General features: G+C 40.2%; 1 protein-coding gene across 1 annotated transcript; it reads left to right on the top strand.

Annotated features, from left to right (window-relative positions):
* Positions 1-2310: 2310 nt before the first annotated feature.
* On the top strand, positions 2311-4953 carry CHCHD1 (coiled-coil-helix-coiled-coil-helix domain containing 1). Its single transcript, XM_084525655.1, has 3 exons — positions 2311-2482; positions 3174-3292; positions 4160-4953. The coding sequence occupies exons 1-3, from the start codon at positions 2341-2343 to the stop codon at positions 4271-4273; spliced, it is 375 nt and encodes a 124-aa protein (XP_084381781.1). The 5' UTR covers positions 2311-2340; the 3' UTR covers positions 4274-4953.
* The last annotated feature ends 5003 nt before the right edge of the window (positions 4954-9956 follow it).

Below are 9956 nucleotides of genomic sequence, written 5' to 3'. Positions count from 1 at the left end.
TGGCAGCGAGAGATACATGGCCCTGCAAAAAGATTAGGAAGGGTGGAGAGGAATGGAACTGCAGGATTTGTTCCAGAACCCTGACATGACTGGCATCTTAATTTCTATTGTTATATACGCTCTTTCCTGCAGAAAAGACCAATCTAATACTGAAGTGGCTCAGCTAGAGATGGCTTGGGGGATCTTGGAATGGATCAAAACAGACCATGACACTTAAAGACATCTCTGAGCAAATAAGGAGACATCAGGTAACTTGTAGTAGCGCAGACTGGAATAAAATAGGTCTGGGAGTCAGGGATTAGGGATGGCAGCTCAGATCTAATCAGGTGAGCAAAGTAGTTCAGGGAGGCTGATCTGATTGAGATAGCTCAGGATAAGGTAGGCTAGCACTGGAGTGTGGGGAGAGTGACATGAGGAAAGACATTGCCTCTGTCATTGTGCTAATGAATGCCTTAAGTGCTAGTAACATCCAAATACAATAGTTCAGCAGACAGGACTAAGTCTGAACTGACTGGAATCTTAGCAAACTGGTTAGTTTTACTGTTAGTTAAAGTGAGGCACCTCTTAGTGGGGCTAGTTAAAAGTTAAGGCACCTCCAATTAAACTGAGATGCCCTAGGGCAGCTCACATTGAGGTTAAGGAGGTCAGGGTGAGATAACTGAGAATAAATAGTGATAGGCAAGGGTTTTATGAGGTTGTATGGGAAGAGTAAACGGGTGAATTTACCCAAGAAATTTACCCAAAGAAAGATGGATCCAAACAGTTCAGAAAGATGTGGTTATGGTATCTTGAATGTATTTTAGGACTGCATTGTTAGCATGCATTTATTGCAGCATCATAACTGCCCCTTATTCCAGTTGTGTTGTAGGTTTTCTTTTCAGATCTAGTGCTAATAGTTTCATCTCTGGTTCATTTTGGTTTTGACACTGAATTCAGCTGGAACACAGCCTAGGATTCACCTTTTAATAATACTCATTCAAGTAAAGAAAAACTGCAAACAAAGTTAGAATTTCACATGTTCTTTATAGGTGTATGCTCAGGATGCACAATGAAACTTCGGTGGGGTTCACTGTTCAGTTTGTTGAGAGAACTGTTTTTCTGACTTCTCCTGAAAAGTCAGGACTTCTGCTCCATCCATTTGTGACTCTGTGATAACAGTTGTAAAAAATACAGGCTATAGGGAGAGTTGGCTATTGGGTATCAAGCCTCTTTTGTAGTTCTACATTCTCCCTTTGAAACCAAGGTTTGTGCCATGCTTCAGACGCATCAGTGTGGGGTGTGCAGACAATTGCATACATTTTTTGGCGTCTTGGGAATTTCTTAGGCTGATGCTCCACTCCCAGGCTGAATGCCAAAAAAAGAAAAAAGTTTATAATGCAGAGAGCAGTAAGTGGCAGGAAGCTATTAAAATTCTCCTTGTGTAGCTTGCCTTTCTCTTTCCCAGCTTCCCCCCTATTTTTCTTGAAATTGTTTAAAAGAGAGATCAGCTTTTGAAGGTGAATGTACCTGAAGGTGCTGCCACCATTAGCTAATGTAATTTGGAAAAAGGGAGGTTGATTTACAGTGAATGCAGCTCAACTTCTTTTACGTCCTAACATTTGCTGCTTCCCTTTTGTTCTTGTGCAAGGCATGTTAGTAATTACAGCAGTCAAATGCAGCAGAGAAAAGTGTTTATCAGGGGGTGTAAATAGAAGAGGCAAAATACGAGCAGCTCAACCTCACAAGAATGGGAATGTTGAACACTGAAGTGACTTCTCTGTGTGGAGCTTGAAAGACTTCTAACATTTAGAGTTGCAGGATGCAAGCCCTCTATGTTGAACGTGTCAGTTTGTTTTTCTTTTCCACTGGTAGCCAAGCTAGAAATATAGCTCATTTCCTGTACTATTAGGAAAAAAAATTTAAAAAATGGAAGCAGAGAAATATAAATATTCCCTACCAAAATGCTTCAGAACTTCCAGTCAGTGTTTGAATTTGGATCTGAAGAAATGCCAGTCTGGTTCTGAAGAGGACAAAGCAAAATCACTTTTGTTTACTTGGAAATGCGTTCTCATATTTTTAAAATTGGACTCTTAAGAAAATACAATTTTAAAAATAACACAAAAAATGATTCCCAGAGGGTTTGCAGCAGAAAAGGGTTGGAGGTGTGAACTGGGAGAGCTCTTAGCGTGTAGCACAGAAGCTGCGAAGAGGTGCTGACTTTTTCACGGACTTTGGGACGGAGAAGCCCGCTCACGCCCCAGGCGGCTTCACTCGCCCTGCCTCAGGGCGCCGTGAGGGGCCCGGCTTGCGCCGCCCGCCCGCCCGCGCGCCGCCTCACGGGGGCGGCCCCTCGCACACAAGATGGCGGCGCCCGCGTACCCGGCCTGGGTGGGCCGCTGGGTCAGCGGGCAGTGGCGGCAGAAGAAGCGGCCCCCGCTCGTCCGCCCCACCCGGCCGCTGGTGCTGGCCGACAAGGTGGCGAACCGCAGGGAGACGGCGGGCGGTGAGTTCCCGGCGGCGGGGCCGGTAAACGCGGCGTCCCCGAGCCTCGTCCCTGGCAGCTGGCCCCGCTGCCCCAGCCCGGGAAGGGGAAGGGTCGTGTGGTGTCAGGGCGTGCTCAGGTCCCTGCTGGGGGGCGCCCTGTGCTCTGAGGGGCGTTTCTGTAAGGTTTCTAAATGTTGCAGCTGGAAAGCTGTGGTGTAACTCTGTTTGCTGAACGTTAAGGAAATGCAGAGGAAAAACGCAAAACAAAACATCTGTAGTAGCTGTTTAGCATCCCCTTGGGAAGTTGGACAAAAGACCAGGAGCATTTCAGCAGGCAAGGGGGTCTGGTTTGTGCCATGGAATTAGTGCACGAGGTGTTTAGAAAAGAGTATTTTCCCATACTCCAATCCTCAGTCTGTATTTTACAATATTCCACGTGCAAGTCCTACATATAAAGCGCTTTGAATTGTTAACATAAATGCTTTATCAAAATGTAACAACCAGATGGCTCTGACTGTGCTAATCCTTGTGCTAGGAGCTTCTTCTCTAATGGAAGCAACGATGAGATGCTGCTGTTTACTTCACTTTTGTTTTTTCTCATCTTCCTCTACCTCATTTTAAACTTCTCTTTGAAGATTTATGTACTGTGGAGGATGTTAGAATCAAATCTTGCATACCTAAGCTTTCATTGTTTTATTTTTCCCTTCTAGATGCAACTTGCATTACAGAGATGTCAGTAATGATGGCCTGCTGGAAGCAGAATGACTTCAATGATACAGCTTGCGCCAAGGAGATCCAGATGTTCTATGACTGCGTGGCAAGGGCAGAAGTAATTAAAGCCAATTTGGTGTTCTTTAGGGCTAGTGGTAGGAAAGGAAGAGAAGCCCTCAGTCATATTTGTGTACCAACAATAAGTGTTCCATGAACAATTTGATTTGAGCTAAAGCCAGCTGAACTGTAGGAGAGATGCAGGATGATGTACATCAGGAACACAGCTCTTCCTTTTTGAATTTGGAATTTCCTTAAAATAAAGGAGCATGGGAGGGGACTAGATGTTTTGTATGTTATAACTAGGGATAAAACAATAGTCACATCCAGTCCTTTCTGTGTTGTCAAATTCTTGAAGTAGAGTTCAGTTGCTGTTGGCCAACTCTCTTAATTTCTCTTAATATGCTCCAATTTTTAATCTCTAAAATTTCAACACTGTTAAAGCAAAGTCTAAAGGTTGATACAGGTACAAAACTTGTCCTTAAACTGATTTCAAGTTTTTATGTTTTTAGTAATAGGATCATCATTTAATAAATAGCTTTTTAGTGCTGCAGTTTGACATCATAAATGAAAAATTGTCCTCCAATTATTTGGTAGATTACAATAAAAACAAATTGAAAACTGGAAAGTAAAAGGTAAAACATGTTTGTATTGCTAGTATAAGCTTATAATATTGTTAATTAAGAATATGGAAAGATATAATCTTCACAAAATGTTAGTTATTCATTAATTTCACAATTTAAAGAAGACTATTTGGGTTTTAAAAGCCTTGTGATTATTTAGCCAAATGTTATTATGAGTTTTCCTTAAAGAAATAGTGTTCTTCTGAAATAAACATTCCAATACAATTATTAGCACTCTATGAGAGTGAGTGTTAAGGTGGAAAATAAACAGAGATAATATTCTGGGCTTTCTTTTCCTGTTTCAGAAGGAGCGCAGGGAGAACGAGGATGAGGAGACACTGTCACCCCAGAGAAACTTAACTTCAAGCAAAGTGAACAAACTCCTGAGGAGGTTTCCTAATATCACACGTTATGCATAATGTGCTTTGTTAAAGGGACTGCAGACAAGCAATTAAAGTTGGGGTCTTTGGAAAAAAAGTTAAAAATACAGTTCTGTGAGTGTTTGAAATCAAGTGATATGTCAGCACTGCTGTGTGGATCTCGACAGCATCTTTGTTTCCAGGGTGGAAGAACAGCCTTCTTGACCATTGGCTGAGTTTGTTGGCATGAAGTTCTTGGGTCTCACAGTCTTAAGGATTTCTGCAGTGAGTTGTCCAGCCAGCAGCAGTGTGGAGTCAGGTACTCACTGCGAAATAAAATCTTCTAGGAATGTGTGTAAACATATTTTTGAAGTTAAAGGGTGACCTCTCTTTGTATATAAGTTTTTTGCCTAACTTAGGAGCTGCTATCAGTAAGTATTCAGGCCCAGAGATTTGGCCAACTTAAAATGGATAGTAACACCATGACTCATATTCGTACTGGTATTTATACACAGTTTGGTTCCTCTTGAAATTTTTTTAATTCCTGCTGATTTACAAGAAGGCTGCAGAACAAGAAAGAAATCTTCAGCAAAATACCTTGCTAATACACAATATATTGGTAAGGATGAAATATATCTTTAATATAGACACTTGTGATTTAGACCCTCTGATCTGCAGGTACAGTGTCATGTCAGATTGATAATGTTGTCTGTACTGTAATAAAATAATACAAGACTGTTGGTCGGTGTGGGTGAATAATAGTCTACAGCAAAATGCCCCATTGTTTATTTGAGGGGCAGCATGGCTAAAAGGTGGAAAGTTCAAGCATGTACTGATACTGAAATTGTATAATTAACTGTTAGTTTTGTTATTTTTCATTAGAGTAACACAAAACTGCAAACAGGTCCTAGTTTAAGGACCAGTACCCAATTGATACTAAAAAAAAAATGCAGTTCCTCAGAGAACTAGCAATATAACCATTTATGTTATGAATTCTTTGGAGCATAAAGAAAAAGTAACAGTCAAATGGGGAATGTGATACCTGCAGGCTTTATGAATGTGTAGTTGGCTTGAAGATGACTTCTGTGGAGCCCCAGGTCTACACCTCTTCATCACATAAATCTTGCTCAAGTGTATGCTTTCAAGTTACTGAAGCAGCTGCCATTGAGTGTTACTTAAATGTTCATTAGTGGGTTATCCCAGAGAGTAATTTACTGTGCTGTTGCTATCATGGCATAGATGGAGCCTTCGGAGGACTCGGGGGTCACTAAGAACATTACATTCACACCTGAGTTTGGGAAAATGCTTCTGTTATATGACATTGAATTTTCAGTCCATAAGATGCTCTCTGAGAAGGAGAGCTACCTGCTAATTCTTTTTTCTGCAGGAGACAAGCTAAGGTGGTAATGAGGAACAAATTAATTCTAAATTCACTTGTATTGGTGATGGTTTTTCTTTGTATTAAAATACAATATAAAGTATAGTTTTGCACCTCTTAAGTTAGCAACTATGCTAAATGTACCAAATGTAGTGTCTGTCAAGAGCCACATCATTATGTAACAATGTGTAACAGCAAATGTAATACTTTTTTGTTGTATTTTTACTTCTGAAATTTTGCTTAGTTCTCACTAATTGAGATTCTCACTAAGTCTTGTTTTTTACCGCTTCACAGTGAGCTTCTCAAGTTCAGTTTTTATTTTCCCTGGCTCTTTATATGCCTACTGTAAGCTTAAAACTACCATGCTAAGGTTTTCCAGTCAGTAAAGGAATGTGTATATTTGGAGGAAGAAGGGAGGAAAGGGAATGCTTTTCAGATGCATTTATCTGAAACATGCAGGTTTTATAGTTTCTTTAAAAAGTACTCAAGCAGCTCTTTTGGCTGAGAATCCCATGGAGTAACCAAAAAGACTCACGTTACTGATTGTCATTTGTAATTTGAGTTGCAGTTTCTCCACATCTCATGTTAAGCTTATATTGGGTGTATAAACATGTTTAATGACATGCTTACATTTAGGGTCATTCCATTGATAGTTACTATGTGTAACTGCAGTACGTGACAACATCTACTCTGAGTTCAGGGCTTGTACCACTCCATAATATTGTTGCTGGAGCATAAAAGAAAACTGGGTTCTGTTGCTCCTGGTGCTGAGCCCACTGGTTAAGAAAATTGCTGCGGAGACCTGTACGTGACTGCATAGTGGGGAAAGAATTATGCGAAAGCTGACTAGCTGTGTTCTACCCTTCTAAGTAGGATTTACAGGATTGAAGCAAATCTGCTGGAATTCCTTGATCTTATTCTCGTTCCTTATAGCCTGAATATTTTACCAGCTCTGTGTATGATTGGTGTTTCTTTTTAGGGTTTCACTGAAGATCTCTTACGGAGGAAACGCTGATTTTTTTTTTTTTTCTTGATTTTCCTGAACTTCAGACCTCAGTCTCTCTGCTTAAGGGTGGGAAATCTTCAGAAACTCTTGACAAACACAGATGTAAAGAGAATAGCTACATTTAATCTAAAGCAGTTGTCATTTTTGACCTAACAGTCAGTTTAAAAAGTTTAAAAAGATGATTTAATACCACTGTTGATTTCTTTTTAGGCTGGCTGGCATCTAGGCCTAGAACCAGAGGGAGATTTATTGATTTTTTGTTTTGTTTGCTTAGATTTGCAAAATAGCTATGATTATTCAGACTTTTTAAAATACCCTTTGCTCCCTAGTACTCCTGTTGGAAATGGGCTATTGATTAGTTTTTCTGTTGAGCAGATAACATTCAGTATCTGCATGCCTGATGTCCTTAGAGGGTCAGAATAAGATTTACATTTCTATATTTTAAAAATATTTTTCTTTCTCCATTTGCACCTTAGTTATCAGTTAGAAACAGACTCATTGTGCTTTTGTAATTAGTCTGCAAACAAAGCTGAGAAGGATTAACAATTTCTACTGGCTACCAACAAGAATTCAGTAGATGCACAAGAGAATAGCCGATAGCAGCTCTGTATAAGTGACATTTTCACTCAATCACTTGAGAAAGCAAAGAACCACCTCTGTTGAGGGATGTGCACTTCCATCAGTTTCTAATCCTTAATTATGTTCACCCTGCGTTCTCCGCTGAGGACATGCAGCTATGAGACTAGCAAAAGAACTAAGACCCAGTTCCTGGCGCCAAGTCAGTCTCGTCAGTGACTTGGACCTTTTCTTATTCCTAATGTGGCAAGCAAAATTACTTTCTTCTTCGCTTAGAGAGATTAAGATATACCTTTAATGGGAAGACTTGGTCTTCAGCTGGGTTTTATGAATAGTAGTCGTGCCAGTTCAGGAGTAATAGGTTTAATTCCTGAGATGTAAATTTGTTTTAGAAGGCGGTTTGTTTGGTTTTTTTTTTTTTTTTTTTTTTTTTTTTTTTTTTTTTTTTGATTTGGAAGGGTCTATATGGAATAGTCTGGAAAACAAAACAAACAAAAAAGACAGGCTGTTGGGAATTGTGGACTGTTACTATAGAATATGCTTATATCAGGGTGAGAAGGTGATTCATGTTAAATAGTGGACTTAGGTAATCACAGCTACTTCAAACTTGCACTTACGGGAAAGTTCTAAATAAGTAACGTATCTAGAGGTGAAGTAAAGCTTATTTAAAGTGCCATAGTTACATTGGCATGATTTCCTTCTTGGTCAGTCATAGACACAGACAAGCCTAATTTAGTTTGTGGTGCCTTGGAAATTGTTAAAGCTAAGAGAGTCCAGAGAAAACTGATGCCAGTGTAACTAGATGTAAAATTGTGGTCACTTAAATAGTAAAACCCTTCTGTATAGGCAAATCTTTTGATGTTGTTTGACTCATAGCAGAGTATTAGCAAATAAGGGAAGGAAGAAGAGATGCATAGCCATGAGAAGCTCTTTTTGTATCTGAAATCCATCTCAAGGAAATGTCATTACAAGTGCAAGAAAACCAGGGGGAGGTCTCTGCAAGAAGGAAATAGTTCTGAAAGAGGACCCGCCATAGAGGAGACTACTGCAAAGACCAGTGTATCTTGGCATGGTTTGTTCATCAGGAAGCTGAATAACAAACTTGGGCTTCTCTTGCTTTTGGTGCACTGGTCTGTATTTTCCTTTTGAGTAAATCACTTCAAAATATCTAGAGAAGCCTTTACTTAAGAGGGAAGCAAGCTACTGTGAGAGAAATCCAGTACAGGCTTTTGCTGTAGGTTCTAAACTCAATTAGTACATGTCAGATAGAGGTTGAATGCATCTGTTCCTTTCCAGTTCTAAAGAGTTAAATAGGTGAGCATCATCTTGGGAGTTTTGAAGTGGCATCAACAACCTCTAAACTCCTGGCTAAGCAGTGGAGTTCTTTAAGTGCTGGTGGATTTTCTGTTATTGTTTGTCGTACATCCTTTCCTTGTGTTTTCACTGGAGTAAGTGCTTCTAAAATTCCAACACATTCTCATCTTTGCTTTTTGTTTTGCTCCTTTTTACAAATGCTGCTTGAGAGTTACAGAATGTTATAGCATCTAAGCTATTTGCATCTTCTGTTGACCTGATCATCTGCCTCCTGAGCTACGAGGATCATAGGATATAGGAGATTTGCTTCTAATTAACTGAGTGTAATTCTTGGCCAAATCCACGGTGTCCAGAATGCACTGTGATACAAATCCACTCAAGAAACTGCTCCCTCCTACCACTCACTCAGTCCTCCTGTAAAAGATCCAGCTGTAGTGGAATTTCATTGCATTTGATGAGTGACTAAAGATGAGGCAACACAAAACTGTCATGTGAAGTGAGTAATGGGCAATAAGTGGGAAAAGAAAAAAAGAGGCTTTTCATCAAGCCAATGGATTTGTATCAGCCTGTTTCTTGTTTTTATGCTGAAGGTGTCTTTGGAAATGCTTCTCCACAGGTTTGGCCAGAAGTGAGCTCATTTCTTAAGGTGACCTTTGTGGTTTATGCTGCAGAACACTAAGAGTTAATCCCTCCATAATCAGAATATAAATGTAGGAAATGTTCATTAGACTGAGCTGAGGAGCAGCATGGGGAGCATGTTAAAAAAATATATAAATCAAAAATTGAACAGCTTCAAATTGAGCATTAGCCTTCTTAGATTTAATAATGTTTAATACTTCTGTTATAGCCTTTAGCTCTAATTTATATGAAGGAGCAGTAAGCTGGGAAAAATAAGATTATTCGTAGCAATAAAATAATGATCAATCCTGTAGAAATCACCCTAGCCGATCAAATAAAAAATCATGTTACAGTCCAAGGTCAAGAAGACACTTGATGAAAAAGATCTCTGGAGGCAATACCCTTAATGACAAGATGCAGAGCTGAAAAGTGGGAATGCATCCTAGAGAGGGCTGTGACACTTGTTTTTTTTCTCCTGGGGAAATCTGGAAGCTTCTTAAAATGATTTTCTGGGACCCGTTTACCTGTGTTCAAGCTTGAGGAAAGTCTGACCTCAGGAAGCTGCAAGCAGCTAATCAAGGAGGCAGCGGAGGGGGGATAAAGTCCAGATTCCTTCCAACAAGTATAATCTCTGGCAAATGTGCGTGTACAAGCCGTTTCCTTTTTCAGTTTCGCTGCTGGAGCTGTTGCAGGAGGAAGCCCCAGATCCCTGCTGCTGCTGCAGCCTTTGTGCTTACGGGAGGGAAGGAAGAGTCAGCTGTGGAAAGAAGGAATTTCAGGAGAAGAGAGAGCGGCTGGGCAGACAGCAGTGGAGAGGCGGAGGCTGGCACTCAGGAGAAATGCATACCCAC

The sequence above is a fragment of the Aythya ferina genome (assembly GCF_964211825.1).
Source record: "Aythya ferina genome assembly, chromosome: 7".
Taxonomy (NCBI): Eukaryota; Metazoa; Chordata; class Aves; order Anseriformes; family Anatidae; genus Aythya; species Aythya ferina.
The sequence above is the reverse complement of the archived record's forward strand: the minus strand, read 5'-3'. Positions and strand labels throughout refer to the sequence as shown.